Source organism: Gavia stellata, chromosome 16 (genome assembly GCF_030936135.1).
Source record: "Gavia stellata isolate bGavSte3 chromosome 16, bGavSte3.hap2, whole genome shotgun sequence".
Lineage (NCBI taxonomy): Eukaryota > Metazoa > Chordata > Aves > Gaviiformes > Gaviidae > Gavia > Gavia stellata.
The window spans coordinates 1,527,200-1,555,103 of NC_082609.1; the positions used below are offsets into that span (position 1 = coordinate 1,527,200).

The following is a 27,904-nucleotide window of genomic DNA, read 5'->3' on the forward strand; positions in this document are numbered from 1 at the left end:
CTCTCCAAGCACGGATGCAACATAAAATCAATATGCCATCACTCAGTGGGGCCCAGCCTGCCATACCGCCGATCACTGACAAACACAAGCACAAGTGTACCTGAGAAGCAAGAATCCATGGTGTAGTAACCCTTTTGTACAGGCAAACCCGGTTCAGCAGGCCTTATGAGCCTTGCCTTAGTACTGGCCCTAACCCTGACCTTTTGGTATCCCTGCACGGTGTTGTCTGGCCAACACGGATCACCATTTCAGGCTCTCTGCCAGGCACTTTAAGTGCCAACCCATTCCGTAAACCAGTAGTTCTCTCTCAGTCCTTCGCATGTTTGAATTTGAGCAGAAGACACCTCACAAACGCGCTCCCTCCGTCTGCAGAGCCCACCACTCCGCCCCTGAGCAAGAGGCTGGGAGCGCACCTTTCCGCAGCGCTCGGCAATAGCAGAGGTAAGAACAAGAGCAGTCCTTCCGGATGGGAGTGACCAAGCATAATCCTCCAAGTAGATGAATAAGCTCTTCCACTCGTTGCTGAGCTCTGGATCAGGAAAGGTCGAGGATTTATTTGCAGTAGTTAAATCCAGAAATAATATCTGATTAAATATCCAAAGTGCCTTTATTCACCCTTAAATTTAACTTCTAATGAGCATTGTAAAAGCTTGATATCCCCTCTCAAAGAAGCAGCTTCTCTTTATCTCATTCATTTAGCCAATGATTCTCACAGCACAGATCAAAGTCGGATTTGTATCTATTGCTGTCCTGGTCCTTACACTTGCTCCATTCACCCCAGCAGCGAAGCGATCCACAGCCCTGAGCTTTGGTTCAGCAGCTTAGACCCCACTTAGCTTCTGTTTGATAGCGGCTGCAGGTCAGGAAGCAGGGAGAAAGGAAGGGGCAACCCATGGCCTTTCGGGGCTGAGAGAGCAACGCTGGATCAGCGTGCCCATAGGAAACGCAGGGTCTGCAGTCCCAGCAGCTTTGGCCAGACTGAGTCTGGCCGGTTACAGCCCCGTCCTCGTCCCTGCTCTCCTCCATGCCTTGACAGCAGGACTAGTGCAGTGACATGGTTCAGAAAAATTAACAAAAGAAGAGGAAAAAAAGCACTCTGTGAAAACCCCACCAAACCCAAGTCTTCAGCCACTGAACTCAACGAGAGCTGTTGGCGCAGCAAGGCAGAGGCAGGAGTACGTGTACGGGAGGGACGGGCCCCACAGCCCATGCTCAGGTGGATTTAAATAGTTGTGGAGCTGTCTCCTGCCATCGGCTGGGGTCAGGAAACAAGAGAGGGAAGGCAGCAGGGAAGAGCAAACTCTCGGGGCTGCCACAGAAAAGCACAGCCAACATGCTTCTCCGCTCTTCACAACAGGCATCCCTAATCCCCATCCTACATGTTTATAACGGCCTCTCAGTCATAATGGGGAGTGGATTTACAGACTCTTATTATCATAGGCAGTATTTTCCTCTGTTTGTGCATTCAAACGTGTTGCTGGGGCAAAACCTCCAGCCCTGCCTCCTGCTATTCCCCCTCCCTCGAGGCTCTCATTCCCCAGGGGAAGGATAGGAAACACAGCCCCAGGCCAAGATACATGTGACGGGCTCTTCATACAAGAGCCGCATTTCAACGCACAACTGAGATGCAGTATTATACTGTAGTCTAGCAGAGAAATATTTTACATCAGCAAAGGTGATATACATCACTTGTATTACAGCTGTTGCACACATGCACATACTTATTTGACCTTTGCATAGCATCATATTTCTAGTGCTACTGAGCTGGTCTCATCCTGTTCTATTTTTGCCTAGCAGATTATTTCTATTTAATCCATTAATTCCTTTACTTTACGCTGATATGGCATATCAGAGCATCGGTAAAGGGGCAAGAAGACTGAATCAGCTCTGTTCAGCCTCAGGCAACCTTGCTGACTCCAGCTGTGTGTGTGTCGGTCATGGCAATGCAAGGTCAAAGCAAGCTCTTCTGCATACCTCACCACACGTTTCCGCACCATGTAATGAAGCATCATGATTATTATTGTTACAAACTCTTTTGAAGACTTTATGGAATTAAGAGCCACAGAGAAAGGGAGAAACCAAGAAGCAACGACCAGAGAGAAATGAGTTTTCAAGCCTTACTTCAAGTCTCAAACTACCAGTGAGCTGCCAAGACTGGGAGATGACCATTGGAGGCCAGGCCACGAGACAAGTGCAGCAGCAGACAGGGCAGTCAAGGGACTCAAGGTCTGTGAAGAGCTTATGAAAATAAAGACAGCTTTTGATGGGGTCCTGAACTAATGGAGAACCAAGTGGATATGGAAAAAGGAGGGGGAAATAGTGGGGAGGGGAAGGGAAAGGAGTTGTTCTGTGCTTTTCCATGCAATATGCACAAATGGCCAGGAGGATTTGTTTCTACAGAGAAGGACAAGTCCTCCTACTTTGCAAACTAGTGCATCTAAATTCATCGCACTCTTGCAGTTCGCTGACACCCGCTCACCCCCACCGCTCAGCACTGCTTCCTCCCAGCTACCAAAGAAGATTAAGATAAATCACCCCATAGGCCAATGGCCATCTGGCCACACAGCAGCTGTAAAAGCCAAAAGCTCTGTAAAATTAGATAGTGGTCAAAAAACAGACCTCACTATAGCACTGCGAGTCTCTCTCAGACTAACCTAAGTACGGGCAGGAAGCAGAGGCATATAGATTTTCAGGGTCAGGAATTGCATCTGGACTCCACTCAATCACTGCACTCATTTCGAGGCCTCATAGGAAGCTCCTGTATCAAGGGGTGCATGGCAAAAAGCCAGTCTCTGAATCAATTTTAAGTGTAGCTGGTGAGGCAAGCAGTTCACTACTGACATGGTTTTAATGAGGGCTAAAGCAGAGTCAGATGTCTGAACATACCAGCAGCAGCTCCAGTCAGAGATGTATGTGAAAGTAATTGCCACCAGCCGGTTCAGGAGCGCTGCTCCGTAAGCAGCCTTCAGCCGAGGGTCCCAACACACTCCCCAAAGCAGGGGGAGGAGGGTCTACAGAGCAGAAAAGGATTGTTCTCATGTTTAAGATGGACCATCAAAATGGAAGAGGTACTAAAAGATACGAAACTTTGCCAAAATCTCCTTGGCTGATTAAACTCCAGGTTTGTACTCGTCTGGTGAAGGTGCGCAGGGAAAAACTTGGCATTTCGTGTCTTCGTCAAAGTCTTGCTACACTTTGCCAAACTCCGAGCTGCTTCAGAGAGAGGCACGACCGAAGCGTGGGCTGCAGTCACTACCTGCACTACAAACGACTTTCCAAAGCGGCACAGGCAGCCCAGAGCGGGGCCGGGAACCAACACGGGAGGCAACCGCGGGAGCTGCCTCCAGCCCAGGGACAAAGCAGCTTTCTCCTCAAAGCCACCAGCCTCCAGCACACCCCACACGGGCATCCAGCTAGCGATGTGTCTCGTGGCTGGCAAGGCAACGCACCCACATGCTGTGGCCGAAGAGCAGCAGCAGTCAGCAGAAGCGCTCAGCCCGTTTCGGGCAGCGGGCACGTGGGCAGCGTGTCCTGCCTGGTCCTGCCCACACCTCTGCTAACATGGCCCTTGATGAGGCTGTGCACAACTAACCACGGGCCGGAGCCCGGGCTCAGGGGGCAGAAACAGTCCAGCAGCGAAGAGCCCAGGTGGAGCACCATCACCCAGACAGCCCTTACCCAAGAAAACCCTAAAGAGGCATTTAGGAGCCCTGACGTGGGACCCGTTGCAAGCTTGGCAGCTGAAGACCAGGATTAGACAATACAAATAACCCTGGGAAAGTCATGGACACACTTGACTCGAGCTCTTACCATCTCTAAAAGAGCCGCCGTTACTTTGCAGGATGACTCCAGCGTAAGTCACAGCCCCAGGAGGATTTCTGGCTGACAGCACGTAAGATGGGAAGGTCGTGGTTTGACAAGCACTTCTTTCAGAAGCGGTAATTACTTCACCAATTGCTTCACCAAGGCTTCCTCCCACCCCCACCCCTAATGTTTTCCCTGCTTTTGCATCACCCCTCAACAAAGTTTAGAAAATGGTTATTTTAACACGTTTCTTGAGCCAAATCACCACATACTGTCCTGGCAGAGCCAGAGGCCGTGCGCAGGGAACACACAGCAGTGACAGTTCATGGCCAGGCTAGGACAGACTTGAGCAAGTCCTGTTGTCTGTGCCTCAAAAAAGTCATTTTGCCCCTCTGTAAAATGGAGGAAAAAATGGAGCTGTTCTATGCAGACTTCATATCCAGCTGGGGCACGAGCCATACTGTCCTTCACAAGCGTGAGGCACAGCATTTAACTCTGCGAGGATCATCTGGGTCGCACAAAGCCGAGAGGAATACATACGGGATGAGATGGATGTGCAGCTGATGACATGGAGGACCAACAGGGAAGGGAGAAACCACATCAGAGAGAGCAGAGAGGAAGAAGAGATTGTTTTGTGCAAGGGCTGAAAATGGGTGCGAGGAACATTATCTGCAAATTATACCCATTATTATGAGAAAAATGCTTCTACTCAAGATGAAAATGCCCTGTCTGAGGCAGCATAAAAATGAACTAGTTACTAACGGTCAACCCGGGCTGAGCTCCCACGTGACCGATGACTTTGGGGGAAGGAGGGAACGGATCAGAGTTTTGCGTATTGCAATTATGGCATTTCAAACCTACTGGGAAATGGCTCAATTAAAGGTTTTGAAACACAGAACATAAGAGCCAGGACCAGGTGCAACTGCTCCCCTAGGAAGAAAAAGAAGTGCTTTCTTGACTCAAGTCTTTCACTGCCTGAACTACAATAAAACCAGCTTTTTTTTTTTAGGGGCTCTTGTTGACAATCCTGATTAGGCGGGACCTCCCTAATCTTTGTATTTTAGCTCCAGTTCCCCTTTGGAAAAGGCACATTCATCCTCCGCATTCTGGTTCAGAAAGGAGAGCTGGCTGGTCCAAGATGCCACCTGCACCCATGGGCTCTGATAAGTGAAAGGAGCTGGTCCCGAGGCATGCCAGCACCCCCTGCACCGCTGCTGCGGCCCAGGGACACCGGGGTGCAGGGCGGGCAGGAGGGGATGCACCCCAAAGTGCCAAGGGAACAGCTCGGCACTGCTCTCCATGGCCCCAAGTCCCACCACCAAGTTTCTGCACCAGTTCTCTGCTGGGCACCGGAGCCGGCTCCTCCCCGAGGCCACCCTGCGGTCCCCACGCTGAGCCCCATCACCCCGCGCCCCTGGGCCAGAGGAGCACAGCACAGCCCTGTGCCCATGCCGCAGGCAGCTCAGCCTCTCCTGCTGACCCACCAAAGCCTGCACACCACACAGCACAGCCACCTTCTCAGGGGTCTGGCTTGAAAAGGAATACTTACTGCCTTCACTTTGGTTGTCCTTGTTCGAGTTGTAGACCTGGAAAACACAAGAAGAAAGTCTTATGAAGACCCTGGCTCCACCTGGGAAGGGCCTGCTGACACGTCTGGTGTCACCCCAACTGGGGACAGCTGTCGGGAGGACCTGCCTCGACCTCCCCCAGCAGCACAGTCCCCAGAGACCACCACAGCCTTCTTCATTCCAAACGTCAGGTTGCCGCAGCTTTGGAGGTGCATTAAAATAACAAATAAGACAGTTCTTAAAACAAGAGAATGCAAATGGGATGGACTAGGTAAAAACAGAAACTAAAGGGGCTTTTAAACAAAACGAAGGTGGGCATTCATCTCCTCCAAGCTCTTCTCAAAGATGCACATAAATGATATAAACTTAGAGCAAAGCAGAGAATTCCCTTCACATCTTACAGGCATTAAAGTAACAACTGGTAGGTGCAACTCAGGCAAGGAGTAGGAAGCCACCCGCACTCACAAGTACTTACAGCCTGAATGAACAAGTCAGACAAAGGGTAAGAGAGGAAAAGAAATGCCATTAATTTAGAGAGGACCTGAAAAGTGGAAGGATGAGGCAACGCACCCAGCACTGCCGGTGACAGAGCCACCCTCTGAGGCAACGCTGGGGCTTCATCCCAAGAGTCTCCTGTCTTCAAATACCAGTGCTCTTCCTCCTGTCCCAGTCACTACTACAGCTTGGCTACTTTAGACTAAAGTCATGTTTCAGCAGATAAAATAAAAAGGGGAAAAACAACGGCAGAAGGTTTTAATCACAGTTTGAGGACGATTTAAAAGTCTAGCATAATGAAAACTGTGGCTGTAAGAAGATCAGCCTTCAGACAGGTTGTATTCCTCTAGCTCAACAGACTAAAATGTTTTAAAATAATCCTTTGTCAACCCAGAGCCCCAACAGGAACACACACACTCCAGCGCTCCATCAGCACCACAAGCTGGAGCCGAGCGTGGCAGCATCCATTCAAACAGGAAAAAAGGCCCGCGTAGGCTGTTAAACAAAGCCGGCGGCGTGCACACCCTTCCTCTGCTGCGAACAAAGCTGGGAGCCCCCTTCCACCGAGGGAGAAGCACGGGGAACTGATTTAACCACATGCTACCTCCAGAAATAGCAAGCGGGGAAGGAAAGTTTCCAAAGGAAATGTTGATAGCAACACAGAAGGCAGCAACGGCCGACGCATCCAAGGGGAGTGGGGAGGAGGAGAGGCTCCGATCTGCAATCAGGCAGGCAAGTGTTGCTCGACCTTTCCCACCGCAGGCTCCCAATTATTGATATTAACACCAAGGACAGAGATTCAGAAGCTGCCCTTGGGTGCGAGGGTCTGTCTGCTTCCAGCGGGGTCCCTGCCGTCAGGATTTCCCCCGAGAGCTCCAGCAGAAGCATAAGGCTGGAAAGCTGACAGCGTAATGTCCTCAAGGGATCGGTGCCAGCGGCAGCCAGGCACGCGCGCTGCTCACCACAGCAGGCCTCGCCACTGCACTCACCCTGGGCACCCCAACACCAGCCCCATACCCCCATTGCCCATACCAAAAAACCCCCACAGAAAGGCTGGGTGTCACATAGCACATCACCGTTAGGCCACTTAAACAGACGCTTTCCTTGGAGGTCATCAAAACACGGGCTATTCCTGTGCTCTCCTGCCTATCGGCCATGGTGCCAGCCTCGCGGAGAGCCACCGAAGCTGCAGCTCCACGGACACCTTGGCGGTGGCAAAGCGGACGTGAGCAGCTCTCGCCCCGCACGCCGGCTGCACGTGCCAGTCGGGGCGGTGAGCTGACCGAGGGAACTGAATCAGCATTAAAGAATGAACTGAACCTGTTCATTCGTCTCCTGCAGGTTTATCTTTAACGAAGGGAGCCCTGTCCCTCGAGGCCCTCCACCGCAAGGCCACAGCCAGCCGTGCTGGCACCAGCCGGAGGGCAGCAGGACAGCTTGCATCAGCTCCGCCACCCAGGACACGTTCAGGGAAGCACAAATCTAACAGTGCAGCTGAAAACCACGGGTTTGGGCAGAGACTGACCCCTCAGTACTAATTCCCCTGAAACATTTCCCAAGGTGCACCCTCCCTCTCCCCCTCCCAGGGCACCTAGCTATGCAACGCAAGACAAAGTAGAGATTTTTGTTTGCAGGAGAACTGTCATCCCACATCTGGAAACTGGGGGATGATTCAGCAGCAAAACCAGGTGTAGTCAGCAAGGGGGTTTTCCTCCAGGAAAACCAGTGTTTCTATCAAGAAAATAAAGTAAGTGAAAAGAGGGAAGGAAACCAACAGCGGGCTCCTCCACCAGCGGTGCCGCCTAGTAGCCCTGGCCATGAAGTCAACCTTCCCTAAAGAAGTTTTTCTCTCCAACTTCAGTCCCTCTGGTGAGGACTCTTTGAAGCGACCAGGGACACAGCTTGAGGTAACTCGTATTCAAAGGCTTGCAGACGCACGGCCCTTCCTCAGGATCCCATGCAGACTTCAAGCCCTGCGCTCCACCCTGGCTCACCCCAGACATATAGGTTAACACTATAGCCCACAAAAGGGTGACTCAGCTCTTACAGCCTTGCTTTCCAGTTACAGCCGGGTTACTTCCCACGAGGCCCACCCAGTCAGCACCCGGCATCACCCAGGACTGCGGTCCCAGCCTGGCCACTACCCTTGCCGAGCGCACACCAGCTCCTGTTCTCAGAACACCAAAATATTTTCCAGTTCTTCTGGGTCAACCCAGACTTCAGCCACTTGCTCTGGCACCTGACATGCTTCCTGGCACAGATGCGCTGTCTGCTGTCCTTCTCCCAGTGGTTTCCTCGGCTGCCCGGGCCTAAAGGACCAGTCATGCAGCTCAAGTTATGGTGCACAGCACATCAGCTACAGGGAAAAATGTGTCTGCCTGCATATTTGCTCTTCCAGTTTGGTTTCATGAAACAATAGAGAGGTTGTTAATCATCAGAGACTGTTCTTTAAAAAAAAGGGGAAAAGGACAGACAAGGAAACACAATAAGCTTATGTCATTAATTGCAAAGTATGCACACAGTGAAAAGGAAATTTCATGCAGAGGTCAACTATGCAACCATAAAACAAGGAGATACTGTCACCCTACATCCATCTTATTAAGAACAAACCTTTTATCCATTGTCAGTGTGTTAATCCATTAACACTGCTCTACAACATCAGGGTTTTAACCAAGCCCCAATTCTGTAATATCATTTCCTTTTCCAAGAAAAACATTACTTTTTAAAAGAAATCCTTTTCCTATACCGCCTCAAGCCTTTTGAAGAGAGAGATTTTCTAGGATAAGAGAAAGTTTCCAAGTTTGAAGAAAGGCCTGCTGTCTAACAGGTCCAAGAACGAAGCTCCTCCAGCGCCCTAAGGGCCGTCATCTGCCCCGCTGTCAAAAACGTGCCCTTTGTGCAGCCAGACTGGGCTGGCCCAGCCCACGGAGACCCCTCGGGGTCTTGGCATGGCAAAGGCCATTCCTGCCCAGCTTGGCTTTACGGATATTAACATTCCGCTCTTTCCAAAATAGCTTTGATAACATGCAGGGCCTAAAGCACAAGGATGCATTTTAAGATTAAGCCTCATATGCAAGTCAGTCAGTTGATGGACCAACCTTCCTCCCTGCAAAAGTGTGCTGAATTTTAAAGAGGTTCTTACTATTCATTATACCCAAGTCTCCATTGATTACTGACAAAAATAAAGCTACAGATTGTTCAGACAGGAGCATGTTTCCCCTGCACCATCCTCCTTGTAACTCCACCACACTGTTACGCTGTCAATTCATCTTTACAGTACCGCAGAAGATTATGAATCCAATCACGTCTGCCAAGGGACAGAGGCAGTGGAGGCCCTACGCGCCCTGGCACTCCCCACGCACAGCGTGCTCTCTGAGCCGCCCGATGCTGGTGAGCAAGCTCAGCAACCCAGTCCAGAACAGAAAAACTCAGCATACGGAAAAAACTCAGCACGGCTGGGGACACCCTCCTGTAACCCCCGTAGCTATTGGTTTGCTGGATCTGTGTTCAGACAACGAAGATCTTTGAAGCTCTCCATACAGAGCTGCTCTTGCAGCAGAAGCTGTGAAGCCACCCCTGACGTCCCAGGTCCACCCAGCAGCCCGAGCCCACCACTGCCCATGGTCCTTGGGCAGAAGCACCAACGTGGATGCAGCCAGTGTGGCGACCACGGCTGTTTCTCCTTCACCAGGTTTGAATCCAGCACAGGCAACCGTCCCACCGCTGCCTTGCCAACCATGCAAAGCCTTTGGCTGCAAGAGTCTCCCCCAGCTTCAGGACTGCCCGCCCGCACCGGCTGCACGGCAGCATGTCTGCTCTGCCGGGGCAGAGGACCAAAGGGACAGTGAGCGTGCAGCGGGGAACCACTTCACTTGGTTGTGTAAAGGACTAAAATATTTCCCCATAGGATTTGTACGGCAAAGGACCAAACAGTCATGAAATAGTTGCGAGATCTCCACGGCAATGCCCTCTGCCCTACCCCAGGCTCGCTGCTTGCAGCACACAGACGGGCATCGTCGGGGGCACAGGCTGCAGAGCTGCTCAGGACGCGGGGGACTGGCGTGCCCGGGGTGCGTGCACGGTGCCACGACCCGTGGCTGCGGCCACGTCTGTCCTGGGAGAGATGGACGCCAGGCTGGGAGCACACGGCCTTTGAAAACCTCTTCTAAACCCTCTTCCGAACAACTGCCAAGTGCTAAATTTGAAGAGAGAGGCAGATATATTTTTTGCCCCTCCCAAAATCCTCTCTCTTGCATGTCTGTGCACAATTCCTGCGCTAAGGTTTGCTGCAGGCTGCCTCGCCATGGCTGTGTGGGTGAGCACCGGGTGCCAGCTCTCGGTGTGAGATGCAGCGCCAAGACACGGGGCTCTGACGCTTCTGCCAGCGTAAGTGCGAAGGGACAGCACGAGAGAGGCTTGCTGAGCACAGGCTGCTCTGCAGTCATGCACATCGCCCAGCGTACAGCAGATGATAAAACACCGTAAAATACGTGTATTGGTATACGGACACACACCATTTTCCTGTTGTTAACACACTGGAGAAAACAGACCTAAACCCAAGAAACTTCTCATGAAGTAAAAAGCTTCTTTCACTTTTCAGTATTAGTCACTGACAAAGGGTAGGAAATTTGAGAAAAGAAAGCCTTTGCTGAGAGGTGAAGGGCCCATGTCCCACGTATTGCCTGTGGGAACAGGCTCAGTTATAAAACACAAAAGTGGGGCTAGTGACTAACTTGGAGACAAATCCCTACCCTGCAGCACTGCAATCGTTTTAACATCACGCTCTCACTAATTATTCCCATTTGATCGTATCTTCAGAGCCAAAACATCTTTACTAGGAAGTTTCAGAAGTGATATGTATAGAAGGAAGATATATTAACCTAGTACAGAATTTGCAGACCTTGATGCCTCGAATTTAGTTTTCTAAATTCATACGATAGCTGGTCAAATCTCCTGAACAAAACCAGATCGTACCTTTTTTAGTGGAAGCTGCTGCTGTTTACTTTCTGCAGAATCGCAGAAGGTTTAAACAAGGCCTTTACAACCTATTATTGAAAAATTCTAAGATTCATCTGTAAATAATCCAGAAGCATAAATTTTATAAGAATGAATTGCAATTTATAAGAATGAATTGCAATTCATTATTATTTCGACATTTTCCTGCAAAGTTAAAATGCCCCCCCCGAACACTCGCACTGTGCTCAATTATTAACTCAATATTTAAAATAATTTATCAAAGAACAAGTTAATTCTTCCCAGTGAAATATTTTATCAAATACACACTATGTTTTGCAGAGGAAACAGTTTTATAGAGATGATTAAGAGGCCTGCGATGTTCAAGGGTGTGCTAGCTAGAACAGCCCAGGAAACAACGCCAAGCCGCCCTGCTCCCTCGCTGCCGGTGGGACGAGCCGCAGGGTAACCCTCCCCGCAGCCACAGCTGATTGCTTTCTCCTGGACTCATGTCTCCAACATCACGTGGACCAAAGTATGGCCAGAAGAAGTCACGCAGACCACTGTACCCACGCCAGTCCCCCCTCAAACTTCAGTTCTGTCATTACCACATACAAACACCTACCTTGGAGCTGTGGGTAATGTAAACATAACCTGTGGATTTTCATAATCAAAAATCCTCCAACAGCCACCATCCACAGCCTAAAACACCTCCACAGCCACCATTCGTGGCCTGACGCCATCTTCTGCTTGCGCACAGATAAACCAAGAAGAATCCAATCCATCAGTTTTCCAACCCGCTCCTACATAAATTGCACCCATGAGCATGCAAAGAGCAAACAGGTATGTGGGTTGTTTGGGATGAAAATGGATTGTAGGAAAAGAAAAGGAAAAGGAAGTAGCTGGGGTTTGGAAGAGGAACTAAGAAAAGATGATCTTGAGTAATTTTATGTTTATTTCCTCATTTCAGGGTTCACACCAGCTGCCCATGATGTCTATTAACCTCCACGATAAATAAACTGCGCTTTCATATGGCATTTGCATGTGTGCACACACCCCTTACATGAATACACTACATTTCACATATAAAGCAGATTTTTATTTAGAATTCAAAATGGCTCAACCTAAGCTGGATCCCTTGCAGGTTGCACAGCGTTCAGCACAGTTCCCAAAATCTTGCAAGTTCCAACATCGGCATGAAATTCTGCCCAAACGGCTAAAATCTAGAGGAAAGAGTCGTCTAGCTTCTCAGAGGTGGGAGGTGGCAGTGATTTATAGAAAGCCTTAACCAACAACAGGGCCAGCAGTCCTGTTTTGCAGCCACAAAGGGATCGCCATTTGAGAAGGAACCCACCATTTCAATCACCTCGTCCATGCCCTGACATGGAAGACTCCACCTCACGCTCCTTTAACTAGTGCTGGGACCTACCCTTCAACCCAGACTTTCCATTTAGACTAAAACTACTGTCAAAATGGGCCAGTCCTGCCAGATTTCCTTGGCCTCCCTGGAGGAGCGCAGTGTTTGTAAAGCCCTGAGCAATGGGAGGAAATGCTGCAGTGTTATGCAATTTCCTTGTGATTCATATTCAGAAATCCTCAAAACAACCATGAACGAGTTTTTCAACTTTCAGCTCAGAAGATGCACAAGCCAAAAGAGTATAAATAGAAATCATTATATTCCCTCAGAACTGGTAGTCCAACTGGCTTGCCAGCCACCCAAGGACAGGTTGTGAAGACACAGGCAGGAGGAGCACAGGCATTTTACATGGGTGTTTTGCAACCTTTTTATAAAGGAAAAGGGAAACTGGGGTGGAAACCAGCACGCAGACTGGAGTCCAGCCACTCAGATTGACTCAGATGGTGCTAGGCAGGGTGGTGTCTGCAGCACCCTGAAGCTGCAAAGCAGCCGCTGCACGAGGGCTCGCTCAGCCCAGCAGCAGGAACCACATGCTGGGACTCTTGTACATCCCTTTTCCTACCCGTTCAATTGCCCTATGCGAGACAACAGAAGATCCACTTGGAACAAGTCCTTTCTCTTAACCTCTTTCTCACTTGGACACCAACAATGCAGCTGCTCACTTCCCTGCAGTCCAGATCCTGAAGTCCTCGTCCCCTTCAGAGCACGACAGAAACTGAAAGGCATCAAGATCAGTCCTGGAGAATTTGCTTCCAACCCTACGCAAGGAGTTGGAAGCCTGAGAAGCAGCAACAATTAAGGAAAAGGTTTATGAAAATTACCCTGCAATGCCTGGACAAAAATCGCTTCAGGACTATGTTGCACAGTGCTCGGGTGCTCTTAAGAGAAGGCCAGAGAAGACAAACTCTTGCATTCACTTAAAGCTTTGGCAGCACACAAAAATCCCCTCTGATGAACTGTGGTGAAGGTGCTGTAAGTGACAACAAACAGGTTTTGCATGGAGATCTTGGGTAACTCAAAGTGACTTCAAGAGAGCGAAACTTCAGTGAATTATTGAGCACATTCAGTTTAAAAGATAATAAGGCATTATTTTGTTTCTACTGTTTTTACTGCCAAATAGTCCATTATTTCCACAGCAATTCAAGAGAAAAAGAAAGTGAAAAAATAGCATTTTCAAGCCTAATTTTAGCAGATATGGGTGGCACATTTTCTCTGACTGCAAAGACTATAAGGAGCTACCTCCTCACTTCCCCAAACTGCTGTCAGATGCAAGCACTTTCAGGGACTTCTGACAAAGCCCAATCTGTGGATTGTCCATTTCTTCTGGCCAGGCACATTAAGTGCTCACTTTTCTTTTCATGTGGCTATTACTGCATCTCTGTCTTTTCCATGCTATTGCTAGCACTGGCCTTCGTGAAGACAGGCAGCCTACGGTCCTCCCTACCTCCCCTTACTCGGTCACACAAGACTGTGAGCACCTTTCCCTTGGGAGCAACGTTGGAGAAGCTGGCTCCTCTGCTTTGCTTTCCCACGCCACAGGAGGAAAGAGGGGAGGTGGTGATGCCCTGTAGACGGACGGTAGCTTGCCCCAGGGAGCACCAGAAGTTGCTCTAAAAAAATGGCACTCCCCAGGCGAGTGTTTCCCTTGCCAGGAACACTTTGAGCATCGTTTTGCTGCTCTTGCTGTCACAGTGATGCTCCTGACATGCTGTTTCACCTGCTCTTGTACAAGCAGGCAGGTACACCAGCAGGTATCAAAGCCGCAAAGCACGCCAAATGCCCCACGTCCTCGTGCTTGCGTGTCCCCAGGAGGTCGTGGTGCCCCTGCTCAGCCCCGCGGGCTGCAGCATGACGCTGTGGTTTCACAGCTGGCTTCAGTTTATCTAACACCATCCTGCAGCTGATGGGAACCATCTCACCCTCCACACGCTCACAGCCACACTCTCCCACTGCAGCTAGCAAAGAGAGCAGTAGCACCTACACAGCTGCACAGGGAGTCTGATCCAGCTGAAAATTAATCTAGCAAGCCAGTTAGTAGTAGTATTATTACTTGTCAGTCTGCAGCCAGACCAGGTTCACAGCGTGGGCACACAAACATTTGGTCCAGCACCAGAGAAACAGAGAGTGAACAGTCAAGGATGGAGACGTGGGTATGCTCCCCGCTTCCCATAGCTGCCCAGATGTGGATCGAACTGTGTATGGAAGCGCACCCTGAGCCAGCTCCGGCCCTCGGAGACAGAGAGCACCTCTCCAACGCTGCTGTCATACCCAAAACCTGCCTACTGATGCCCAGACCTGTACATGACTGGGTGCAACACCACGACACCCCTGAAAGGCAGGGACTATTTGCTTGGCTGGAGGTTCCCACCACGCTACTCAGCCCCATCCCCGCAGAGGGCCATCTCCTGCGGTGTGCACAGGAATGCCCAGAGCTGGGCCAGAGCCTCCGGGCACCTGGGGCTCCCTTCATGAGATGGGGTGGGCACGCCTGGGGAGGGGAGGACACCGTATACCCTGCCCCTGCAGCAACAGGGAAGGGGGAGAGAGGAGGAAGGGAAGAAGAAAGAGAAAAAGAAAAGAGCGGGATCGGCACAGGTCCATACCACGCCAGGCAGGATCCTCTGCACCTGACACCCAAGCAAGCTTGGCACACCTTTGCAGAGCTGCTATGTTGGGACACAGTCCAGTAGCAGGATGCCAGCAAAGCACAGAGCAGGAAGGCTCATGTACAAAAAAGCATATTTCCTTGTTAAAAGCAGGACACCTGGCAACCTTGATGAAATCAGCCCTTGTTTCTGGCTCTGCCTTATCAACCCTGTTCTATTTTTGTCCAAGAGCCAGGTTTTCATACTACAAGCAGGATTTTCGGAGCTAGACTACACTGTGTTGTGGCTAGAAATAACCTTCCTTGCTCTCTGAGCCAGAATGATATAGATAGGAGTAAGATCTTTCCCAGCCCACATCCCTGCAAGGGGAGGGGAGGAAAAAATATGCCTTGCTTCCCAAGTGAAAGACTTGGCAGGGCAGCAGAAACCTGCTGTGAAATGCTGGTTTATGTCATTCAAACGAGGGCTGTTCATTTGGAAGAGGGTGGCCCAGGGTCCCTGGCAGCTCCTTCCTTCCTTCCTTCCTTCCTTCCCTCCCAACCTACTGTTCAGCGCTGAACTAATGCACTGCAGTCAGAGCCACCCCCCCACCTCGCTTTTCCCTCTTCCTCTCGCCCCCCCCTTCCTTCCAACATAAATTTCGGTTCAGGTCTTACACTGATGTCTGAGCCTGATTAAAAGAAAAAAAAAAATCTATCAGAAGTGAAGCATCTGGGGGCTTGAATCCTCTACACGGGTCTTGCTCTTCTGTCTCTCCAAGCTGAACTAAATGATGGTTCTAATTAAAAACAAGCCCACGTTTTATTACAAGTGCAGCCATTCCCAAGAGCCTCCAAAGCCGAAGCCGACCGGGCTACCCGCCAGCCATCTGGACTGCTTAGCTCAGCGCAGTTATATAACCCGCCGTGTTTGTCACCCAAGGAAAAAACTACCTGGGTCAACCTAAGGAAAAAATTACCTGGGTCAAACTACCAACCTACCACATCTAAATGTTAAAAGGAAATCAAGCAGCAGGCAGTTTGGGGGAAAAAATAAGGGGGTAGGTGGAAGTGATGAGGAACAAAGCATGTTAGATATACAGCGGTCTCTAGAATAATCTAACTAAAGGTCAACTGGTTTCGAAAAATACATTTTTGGAATAACTAAAGTGCTTAAAGTTTCACAGAGCAGCATTTTTAAGCAAGTCCAGCTGAGCAGATATGTTCAGATCACTCAAGTGACTGATTAAAAGTGAAAACTTCTACTAGTTTAACAGCTTCCCGTAAGTTTTCTAGGATGCTTGAGCAACAACTTGCATATCCTCCTCCGCCAGCTATCTGCACTGGAGTCCAACCAGCTTCTTGCTCTCCCTCTCTCCTGCAAGCACACACGCCCTTCCTCCTTTCAACATCTACTGATGAACAAGGAGCCTGAACACATCAAAACCAACCTAATTTTAAAAGACAGTGTCATCTTTATTTTTAAAATAACTGGAACACAGACATGCCTCGCGTTCCTCCTCTGTGAAAAGAGGTTTTACACTGCCCCATTGTTCTGAACAATGGGTGGTGGTTTAATGCCAAGACTGTAACACCTCTGAGGTGAGACCACTTTTAATCCTCGGTTTGCACAGCCGCCCCTGGGGGACACTGGGTTGGCCATCGGGCCAGGTGTACCGGCAGCGCAGACCATCATGGGGACCCCCAGGCTCTGGGAAAGTCAGCAGGAAGGTGACCACGATCCCACCCTCGCCAGCCCTGCCCTCTGCACCCCGGGAGACCGCTGCGAGCCCCAGTTGGCTGCAGAGGTGGTTTTCCGGAGTAGTCCTGGGATGCAGCACAGGGCTCGCAGTGCCCCTTCGCCTCCCTGGTGCTGGGAGCCAGCCCGATGGAGACTTAAATGGTCTCAGTGTCCCTTGCCAAAACTGCAGCAGGACCCCTTTCCAGCCATGACCTGAAAATCCACGATGCTAATAACCTCCCTGGGAAGCTACTCACCCCCAGCACATACACAGCACCATGAGCATGCAGGGCACTCGCGAGGAGCACTTCTACAACATGTGGCATCCAACAAACACTAATTGAGAGACGGCGTGGGGCACGTCCACCCTGCACGCTGCTGCAGCCTGAGCCCGGCACAGAAGCTGCCCTTCTCAGCAGCGCTGTGCCCGCAGCCTGCCTGCTCCTGCCACAGCCCAGTGCAGCTCCCCAGCTCTGCACAGGCACGGCACTGCAGGGGTCTGCCAGGAACAGCAAAGGAGAGAGACCAGAAGTACAGAAATAAGATGATTAAAATGTTTGGAGTTTCGAAGGGCAGCTTTTCTTCTGCTGCCACAGCTAGGAGAAGGAAAAAGCCTGGGTCAGGGACCATGGTGGGACTGTAGCAGGACGGTAAAGCACTGCTTAAAATTAAATGCAAGGACCAATAAAGTAGGAAACAAAGAAAGAGGCTAGTTTTGCAACTGATTGTACAATGAACCACTTTAATTTTTAATTCAGAGTAGGAAAAATACTCTAATAGTCTATTCGAACTGGCAGAGAAGCTTGTTCTGCTAACATGGAGCTATTCCCTGAATTTCTACACATTTCTTGAATTGCCTGCTCAAATAATTCTAAGCAGAGGTGATATAAGAGCAGAGAGAAAAGGAAAACGAACATACTCTCTTTGGTCTTTCATTCCAATCGAGTGCTTTGCGCCTCCCCACAGACGCTGCCAGCACAGCTGGACAGATGCAGCTGGAGGGTGGACAGCCAGGTTCACACCAAAGCAGTGTAATGAAATCACTTCATGCAACCATCCACAACCTTTTCTTAAGCTGTTCCGTCTGTCCGGACCCAGACTTACAGACAAGTTACCACATGTCAGCTGATCTATCCTGTTTGCACATACACTGCGCTCGTCGCCAGCACGCTGCAATTCAAGTTCGATTAACCATCTTTCCCCAGGGACTCTGCAAACTCAAATCACCTCTCACCACCACGCTCACCTCCTGGCCTGAACCAAAGTAAAAGAAAAACACGTGCTGCAGTGGAGTCGGTGGCTGTCCCGCACAGATGTTGTGTGTTGTATGACGTCCTGTGGATCTGCGACCAGACCTACGCTCAAATCCCCAGTCCTCACTCCTCTGCGAGTTTGCCTTGGTGGGTATCGGCAGTAAGGTAATATGAGAGGAGACGGGCAGCTGCCAACGCCTCCCCAGCAGAACCAACATCTTCTTCCAAAGGGAGAGCGAAACCAAACTCGTGTCATGGGACCAACCACCATAGTCTCCAAGTAAAGCCCAATTTTTGTAGGCAATTTGTGCGGCACAGACCACAACGAAGAGTGCCGTGGCCCAGCTGGCTACAGCAAAGAATGCCTTAAAGAAATGACAAGGCGTTCAAGCACAAGAGCTGAAAACCAGAGACCGGAGCCACTGCTCTGCTCCTGGATGTCCCCAACAATAGAGCTAGGAGAAAGAGAAGAGGTCACAAACTTTCCGAAAGTGGGTGGGCTAGCACTTTCAGGTGTGTAAAAGCAGTCCAGCGGGCTCTCTTCTCTTTTTAAGATGATCCAGCGTGCTTCTCTCAGTGTTTTTCTCTTTATGACCCAAACAGCTTCTTAAGCAAAGGACAAAAAACTGTCAGCCTGAAGCAGCAGTGGTTCTGGCTGGGTAAGCTATCAACCACCGAAGCAGCATTTGCTGGAACCATAAATAAAAGCCTGAAGTCAAGGCTTAGGACCTCACTGGCTTAAGTGCTTTAGAAACAAACTAAAAGCTTATAAACTCAATGTAAAGTTACTACTATTATAGGCTTAAAATAGGTTACAAAACAGGAGAGGGGGAAGAAGGGAACAGCGTTAAGAGCATGTGATACAAAAACTGACATGGAACATGACAAACTATCATTCAGTCGGAAAGCTCAGGCTGATTCTCTGAGGATGCCCTTCTACCACCCTGTCCCCAAAAAGGACAAAGAACTTTTTTGGCAAAAACCTTGAACTGTGGGATGCAAAAAAGCCAAGCAGGAGCTCCACTGGGCCAGGTTTTGCTGGCAAGCCGGCAGTGGGGCTCGCCATCGCTGCAGCTGCGTGTGAGGGACGTACCTCCACCGGGCCAGAGGTGCTGCTCTCGGAGGCAGTTCAGATGCTCCCAGGTGGTGCGAGAGCACGGGCGAGACTGCAGCTTCGGTTCGGGGAAAGTTCACTAGGTTGTCTGGGTCGGGGAGCAGATTAGAGGCAAAGAGAAAAAGCAAACAATAGAAACTTAGAGATCAAGAGGGGGCAGAGTGGGGAAAAAATGTTCTCTTCAGCAAAGAGAGAGAGAGAGACAGGGAGATGGAGAAGCAGCAACTGGAGTGAGTCAGGTCATGGAAAACAGAACAGAAAGAATTTGCCATTAGCAAACAAACCCAGACAGGACGAAGGCCACGAAAAAACTTCGAGATAAAGCATACACAAATAACCATCTTTCTCTGGAAAGCCCACAGAGAAACCCATGTCTGTGGGATTGAGGGGGTAAAAAGATCAGCATGGAAAAGGCCATGAGGAAACAAGCTGAAGAGACAGACATGAACCAAACCCCTGAGAGCACCAGAAGAGCAAATGCGATTATCACTCCAACATCTCGCCCACGGGCTCTCCCATGCAAAGAGAAAAGAGCCAAAGAGCACCATCTCTAGCCAAAGATGTTCTGGGTGAATATTTTTCTACCGTCTCTAATAATTCACTTTTCTCAGTGACTTCCAATTTACAGCCAGCACCCTCACAGAAAAGCTTGCTGACATTATCAGTAATGGGAGTGGCTGGTCCCCGAGTCCTGCCTGTAAACACTGCAGCCTAAGCACAACTCACTGGTCCCTGTCTCCATCAAAGAGGGTTTTTCGAGCTCTGCTGGAAACACTTAGCTGCAGCGGTAATGAGCGCAGTACCAAAACGAATACAGAAGTAAGTGACCTCCGAGGAGTCAGAGATGAAATGAATTAAAACGATAAAGCAGATCTGCAGCTTCCAGCGAGTCCCGGCGCAATACGAGAAGGTTGGGAGGGCGTGCGGTTGGTGCCCAACCGTCCCCCCGTGGCGGCACGGGTGTTGGGACTGAAGTCCTTCAAGTTAATTTATTTTTTGAATGAGCCAAAATGACAGGAATGCCGAGGTTCAAAGCACTGGATTGAGTTCAAAAGACATCATTTCCACTGGGAAATTAATCTCTCACCATTTTGTATAATTAGACAAGGAAAATGAAAAACAATTTCAGAAAGAATTCCCAGAAGCAATATCCGAGGAGGAGGCGGGAGGCGAGGGTGCTGCATGTTGGACAGGAATGCAAGGCTGGGCTTTGCTGTTACGCTGGGCTTTGCTACAAAAACACAACACTACGCTTCCAGAGCAGCAATGCCGGATGAGCTCCAGCATTGCCGAAGAGCTGTCAGACGGGGAGCACGGCCGAGGGGCCGGGACCAGGACCATGGTGGCGGGAGCTTCAGAGGCGTTTCCCAGCGCACTGCACCGGCGGGCATCGTCCCACTGCCATCAGCCTCGGCGGCGTGTGGCTGGGGCTGCCGAAGGGCCGACGCACATGCGGAGGAACTGCTGGAGACCCTGAGGGGGTAAACGCCCCAGGGAAGACTTCTGCCCTGCGGTCGCCAGGCCGGCGGTGGGGCGGAGAGCCGCTGACCAGCAGCCACGCTGCCGGCTCTTTCGCTTCTGTTCCTTTCACCAACCCAAACCAACCACCACCACGGGCCGGCTCTAAGGAGGGCGCAGGCCCCACCAGAGCAGGGCACCCCGGCATCCGCTGCAGGGACCCCGGGAAGGGCCCCCAGGACGCCCCAGGCCCAAACCAGAGTGACACAAGATGGCGGCAGTGGTCACCATGGAAACGCCCAGCCTCAGGCCTGGAGGCCATGGAGGGACAGGGAGAGGGGAAGGACCCCATGGCTGGGGAGGGAGGGAGAAGCGAGAGACCTTACGAGTTTTGAAGGTCTGCGCTCACCCCCCCACAGGTTACCCTGATTAAACACTGCCTGCCCCCAAAATTACCGGTTGCTCATTTTGGGGCAGTGGGAGAAGGAAGACAGAGGAACAGAGGAGGGAAGCGGCTCTAATTTTGGGCTGTGCCGGGTTTGGGGACAAAACTGGGAAGTGAGAGCTTTCCCCACCCCGTACAGCACAAACGGCCCTGGCTGAGCACAGGAGCCGGGCGACAGGCAGGGGCAGCCCGGCTCTGGGGGCTCGTGGCTCCCCCAAAGCCAGAGCCCCCGCGGCGGGTGAGCGAGGGCGGCCCCAGACACCCCGCAGAGGCCCTGGGGGAGCAGGGGGGCTGCCCTAGCCCCGCTGGGGCACAAGTGCAACGAGCGGGCTGGTCTCAGCTTGCCATCTAGTGGAGAGCAGCCGTACAGCCTCCCCCCACGCCGCCCTGCTCCATTTTGTGCTGCCCACACGCCCATGGCACTGGGGGACGAGCACGACGAGCCCAACCTCTGCTCCCAGCACAGCGCCTAACACCCGAGATGCACCATCGCCCGGTCACCCAGTGCCAGGGCGGCCGCCACAGCCCCAGCCAGGGTCAGGGCGGCCCTCACAGCCACAGAGCCGAGGAGGAGCTGGGCTCTGCTGAGCTGAGTCACGGTCGGGAGCCTGGAGGCGGCTGCAGAAAGGGAATCGAGTCCTTCACGCCCACCATGATACGTCTGATCGCCCCGAGCTGCTGGCTGCCAGCAAGAGCCCTCAGCACCCTGCAAAATCGGGCAGTATCAGACCCCCCGCCGCCAAGGAAAGGCTCCGGGCGCTTGTGCGGGTTCACAGGCACTCAGACATGCTGACCTCACCTGGTGCCTAATTTCATTAGGCTAATAAACAACAGACCCCCCATAAACTCCACACCATGACCCATAGCTACAGGTGGGAGCCAGGTCTTGACTGAAGGCTAAGAAAGGCTAAGAAAGAGTTTGGTTTGGGCTCAGAGGGAGGAAAAGGAATTAAGGACAAGACGGATAAAGGGTGCTGCTAAAGCGGTGCCCAGGAGTGGGTGCAGGGCGCTTCTTGCCCAAGCAAAGGAGTGGCACATCTAGGCAGAAGAATGCTTTCAGCGAAGGGCGGCCGGTGCCTGCAGACCTTCAGCACCTAGGAAGGGCCTAAGAGAGTTTAAGTGTCTCCATAATATCTCAAAAATCATTTAAGAGACTTTGTGGATCTTGCCCTCTGGGCATCCATTAATTCAGCTGTAACTACTTCTGAACTTCACGAGTTCCCAGCACTGACAAACAGCATCGCATTTCCAGCCAGGCCCAGCCCCTGGTTGGGAACGCGAACACGGCGTCTCAGCACCTGGCACAAAACCCAGCCACCACAGCTACCACTCGATTGTCGCTCGTGGCCCTCAGCTTCACGCGGCTCAATGGCCACGCAGCCCAGTCTCCTCACGTGGAGGAGCAGACACGAACTGGACATGACTAGACCTGGGTGGGTGGGAAACTCTGGGAAGGTTTCCATACATCAGAGCGGTGAGGTCCTGAAACAGCCTTTCAGAATGGGAGCAGAAAGTTTTTTTGCTTTCTGGAGGATGGAGCTTCATCACGCAAGGACTAAGCCACATGAGTGCCAAGAGGAACAGGGCCCTTCCAGCACAGCAGGTCTGACTCCCGGGAGGTCCCAGGACAAAACCCACCAGCCTCTGCAGTGCTGCCTTTCCGTTCAGTGACCAGCCTCCAGCCTCCCGAAGCACGCAAGGGACTTTGTACTTTGTTCTTGCCTTTGCAAACTTGCAGATTATGTTCAAGAACTGAAGAGAGGGTAAGGGGAGCAGAGAAGGAAAGGAGAAAGCACTGCTGATGTGTCTCCATTTCAGAGTCCTCCCTCCTTCCCCTGCAAGGGCATGAGACCGACTGCTCGTCCCCAGCCCGTGGTACACTCTGCTGTACATCACTAACAAAACCAACTCCGATATGAAATACTGGTTGTATTTTTATAGACTTGCATTGCTTTAAAGAACAGAAAAGAAAACCAAAACAAATCGAGCAAAGGGCAGCATGATGCGAGTGCCAGAACAGCACTGCTCAGATCCCATCCATGTCTTATTTCCTCTGCAGGATCACAGGCTGTTGCATTTGCCATTTAACACTAACTTCTCCATAACCACTCAAGGTTATGGACAACGGATTAATACAGCTCAACAGGGATATGATCTAACATGTTTCATATCCTTAACCCTCTATGTACCCTTACACTGCAAGGCTCACTTTCCTGGAGAAACTTTTCCATGTCCCAAACACTTCAAACCCAGTACCCCACTTCTGCCCTCACTGATGTGAGAATCATTTCTAAGATTACCAACCTGCTCAGAAGGTAATAGCAGGAACCGCTGACACCGACATCTCTCTTTTGGCTGGCACGCTCGCTGCAGACTTGGCAAGCAAAGCCACAACCTCACTAAAATGCTTATCTTGTTCAGTTCTTTGCCACAAAGCAAACAGCCTAATTTGCGCCTCTCTTAATCCTGCAGCCTACCACAGCCGCCGCTATGAGCCAACACAGCTTTTATTCTTGACTCAGGTTCCAACGAAGTTTCAGAATCAGTCTGGCCTCCACCATACACATTTGCAAACTGCATCACCAGAGGAGAAAAACCATAGGAAACTTATCCTGAGTATCTTAACAAAAACAAATGCAACTGCCCTGTTACAGAGTTAGCATTTTCTCCTATTTCCAGCCTCTGTAACATAAAAGAAAACCCAAAGTCAACACAGGGTTTTTAGCCAAATTAATAACAAGTGGTAAGAGTTAACAGCCTGATGATAGCTATCTGGAGACTGCTTTGACTGCAAGATATATAATAAATCTTTTCAAGTTGTGACAAATGTCTTGGCTAATGCAGCCCACATTCTATGTTTAGATCTTACTAAAATGTAATACAACATTTGGTTTTAGTTTTTTAATTATAATTAAGAAACAAACTCCAGTCCACTTTAATCTCTCCATAGCCTGAATTTGCACATGGAATTACTGTCCGCACCGTGCCAATCTTTCCCACACTCAATATTCAAATCAAAGGAAAACCAGACATTCTTTCCAGTAGGTTTTTTTGGTTACAGAAATATAGTCAAAGCACAGAATGGATATTTCTAGGAGTCTGAAGGTTAAATCCTCGTCTCTTGCCCAAGGAAATCTCTGCGGAGTAGGTAACATCCCACTCCCTGGTGTCGCAAGATAAGAACCCAAACAGAACAGACCAACAACTCCACTTTTGATGGACAGAGGAGGATAACCAAGGACAAGGAGCTACCTTGTCTTCTCAACATGCACCATCTTTGTCAGTAAAATGCCTCTTGGACCCATTTCCATAGAGGTTTCATTCCCATGGCTCCTGCACCACACCTGGAAGGCCAGCTTTAAACGCCATTAGCATTTAAGTGCCATGAGGTATTGCATTAATGCACAGCAACAATCCTTGACGTGCTGGATGAGCAAGCTACCCTAAGCTGATGGGCACGATAGGGAAGAACAGAGATACGCAGGCGGCAGCACGAAGACCTGTGTGTTTTTGTAGAAGTTCACATAACCAGATTCTGAAACAGGATAATCCAGGCAGTCCTGCATCGGTTACTTCATAGCACCTTTCGCATGTATAGCACTTTACAAACACACAAAATATCTGTCTGCACTTCTGCAACCTGGTCCTAACAGACTAGCTTTGCTGTTGTGCCAAATCCTGGTAACATCAGCAGGTCAGCATGCAACTGGATGACCATATTCACGCAGCTCCCGTTGCAGGTGACTGCATTTCGCATCCTTGCAACAACAGTTCTCAGTGAAGGTCAGGCAGCGGGAAGTAGGTGAGCAGGCTGAAGGAGGACAAGGCTTGATTCAGATGAGGAGCAAGAATGCACATTTTGTTTCTGAAGAAATTGAAAATATTATCCTGTCTCCAGGTGCCACCAGAATCAAGGGAAGCGCTAATTTAGGAGGGAACAAGACAGCTTGCACGCTGGAACTGGAGAGGTTGGTATGTCTTACACCCACGTGTCTTCCCACTAAAGCTGCCCCAGGGCAGGGCCACCTGGGTCAAGAGCCAAGGTGGAGGAGCAAGCTGGCCCTCACAAACAAGGGTCCCTTTTCAACACACGATAGAAAAAGGGAGCAGAGGCTCTCCTGCGCACACAACACACATTCAGTCCTTTTTTGCCTCTGTGCCCGCACATCCCACAGCGCCTGTTATTGGAAATGGTATGTCTGCAGGTGTAACTGAGCATTTTTGACCCAGAAGCACAATTTTACTGCAGGGAGGAAACCAACATGGCAGAGAGCTGTGATGACCACCAGAGGTAGGTCCAAGCTATGCAGTACATGCCCTGTTAGGGAGCAGGGTTTATTCAGCTTGGAGAAGGAAAAGCTTTGTGGGGACCTGACGGCACCCTTCCTGCGAGGAAGACATCAGAAAAACAGAGCCAGGCTCCTCACTGCAGTGCATGGTGGGAGAACAAGAGACAATAGGTGTAAATTGAAACAGGAGAGGTTCAGACTGGGTATCAGGAGAAACTCTCCTCCAGGAGGACAGCAGAGCTGGAGCCCAAGAAGGCTGAGCAGTTGCCTTCCTCAGATGTTTTCAGCACCCAACTGGATAATGCCCCGAGTAATCTGCTGTGAGCAGAAGGTTGGACTAGAAACCTCCTGAGGTACCGTCCCACCTGAATTACCCAATGGATCTATGATTCCAGGCTGAGATCCAGCTGTAAACCACAATGAAATGCTTTACCTGAAATACACAGCAGCACCCTCATGCACACAGCCTTCCAGACCTCCGAACTGCTGCATGTTTCAAAAGCAAGTTGCTTGACTAAGCCCAGCATGTGCTTTCCAGCATTCACTGAACTGCCCACGTGTATCCACATCTCACCTGGCTTTAATGAACACTTTTTCTGACAAACAAGGACCTTTTCGTGGATCGGGAGAGGAACTGCTCAAATCAGTACCAGTCTGTGGCAGTGGGGCTGTGCTGGGATGGGACACCCTGCTCCCCACATGGACTCTCCTCCGACTGCCAGAGCCTGACTCAAGCCCAGGAGCACAGACACCTACTCCAAAAACGTACGGGCTGTCCCGTAACAGCCCTGGCTCCTCTAGCTATCCGCAAACTTTCTCTTCGTATCCTGCTACGCTTTTGGCCACGCCGAGACACAGAGGCCCACAGTCTAGTCTCACTCTGCGTACAAAGGCTGCTCGGCGGTGCTGTGTTTGCCGTTCATTGCTGGATGGCCGCCACGCCGAAACCGGGCAGGTCCACGCCACCGATGCACAGCACCCGCACCAGCACTCCTCCGAAGGAACCCGGTCAGAACCAGCCAAAGCTCTTTGAGCTCAGCAGTAAAGTTTGCATACGCATTAAAAAATAAAAAAAACAACAACTATGAGTTTTCTGAAAACCTCCATAATCCCTTCCAGAGGTGAGGAAGCCTGTGCAGCTTTGGCACAGCCGGAGCAAACACAGCAGCGAAGAGGCTATCGTTGAGTACGGGGAACAGGGGCTACACTCCTCCTCTCACACTAAATCTGCAATTCTCTACAAGACCCAGAAATGGCTGCCAGATGAGTTGCAGGACTCAAAAAGCCCTGGAAATCTACAGCGTATTTTCTTCCACTGCTCTTTTTGCCATGTTTTCCTTTCAGCACAGCACAGCAGCGTGTTTGTGCTGGCCAAGCCTACCCTCCTCCTTTCCACCGCACCTTCAAGCAATCCAAGCACAGGAGATACAGTATTACCTCAAATATTTAACCAAGGGATTAAACTATTCTCTTGGCAGAAGGCGCGAGCTGCCCCACGGATACAGCTCTCGCACCGGCTGGCAGGCGCTGCGTGACAGCCTGCTTCGCAGCAAACAATCTGCCCCAGGCTACGAAAAGCTCTCCACAATTTTCTCCAATGCTTTTTTGCTAATATTTCTGCTCACCGGTTCCCGGCCATCCATTGCCTCCATCCACAGCCTTCGGTCCTCTTCTGAAAGTGCCTGCATGGTGATCACACCGGGCCTGAGGAGATAAAGAGAACACCATAAATAAACTGCAGGATGGAAAGCAAAGATGAAAAAGATAAATTTCCCATGAGAGAGAGAGAGAAAGAGGACAACCTTCTTCCTAGCCAAGCCCCAGCAGCACGGGGCTGAGCTCAGCCTGACCTTTCCAGGGGTGTCCCTGCAGGTCCTAACCAGGACCAGCAAACAAGCAGAGGATATCTCCAACAATCGACACACATTTTCAGTGTTTTTAGTGTAAGAGAGCTGGATGCCAAATTATTCCTCTGGCTTTCAGCCAGACAGCTCACCTGCACTTTGGCTAAGCACGTCCAGGCAACGGCAGGAGACGGCAAGGAAGGCAACTGAGCAAGCAGGAGGCCCAGGCATCGCAGCTCCCCACGTCCTGCCACCAACCCAAGCACCGGCTCGTGGGGGGACCTTCTGCTGCGTGAAGAATTTCATCCCCGACACATTTGTGCCAGTGTGGCTGTGCCACGGCCCTGACCACGTCCATACACTGATGTTACATGCAGTAATAGCAGCGATGCGATCCTGGTCCATGTGCCCACGCCAGCAGCCTTGAGGGGGAAGCGCTGCGAGGAGTCCCGGGGTGTCCCAGGGTGCTCGCTCCTGCACCGGCTGGTCCTGCCCGGCCCTGCCACCCGCCACTGTTCCACACACAACAGCCTGTGAGCTGCACTGTAAATCCAGCCTCCGAAAAATAACTCTGTGTTTGCTTATTTATTTTAATGAGAAGGGAAAAGAACAGGGCAAGTGCCTGCAAACACAGCATGGGAGCCAGGGGACAACACCAATCCAGCCCTCACCCTAGGACCAATGCCACCTCCACCACTTGTAAGCGGACCCTAAGTCCACTCCTGGACTGCCCTTTCCATACAAGGAGTTAAAACTTAATTATCTAGCTTTGATAAGCATGACCACTGAGGTCATGATGGATTTAACACAGTGGAGAGTATTTGCACAACTTCAGGTGTGGTTGCGTGTTTGCACAAGAGAGGAACATGCTGCAGCGGGTGAAAGCCAACACTGTACTCCCATGGGTCGCATCATGGGCTGACGATTTACTGCATCTCG

General features: G+C 50.7%; 1 protein-coding gene across 3 annotated transcripts in view; it reads right to left on the reverse strand.

The window, feature by feature from the left end:
- ARHGAP26 (Rho GTPase activating protein 26) overlaps positions 1-27,904 on the reverse strand; it is a 151,788-nt gene that overhangs the window by 82,312 nt on the left and 41,572 nt on the right. For all 3 annotated transcript variants that reach the window (XM_059825154.1, XM_059825153.1, XM_059825155.1), the window contains exons 11-12: positions 26,747-26,825; positions 5,354-5,390 (exon numbers count right to left, since the gene is read on the reverse strand). In XM_059825154.1, coding sequence (XP_059681137.1) covers positions 5,354-5,390; positions 26,747-26,825 — 116 coding nt within the window. The remainder of the gene's footprint in view (positions 1-5,353; positions 5,391-26,746; positions 26,826-27,904) is intronic.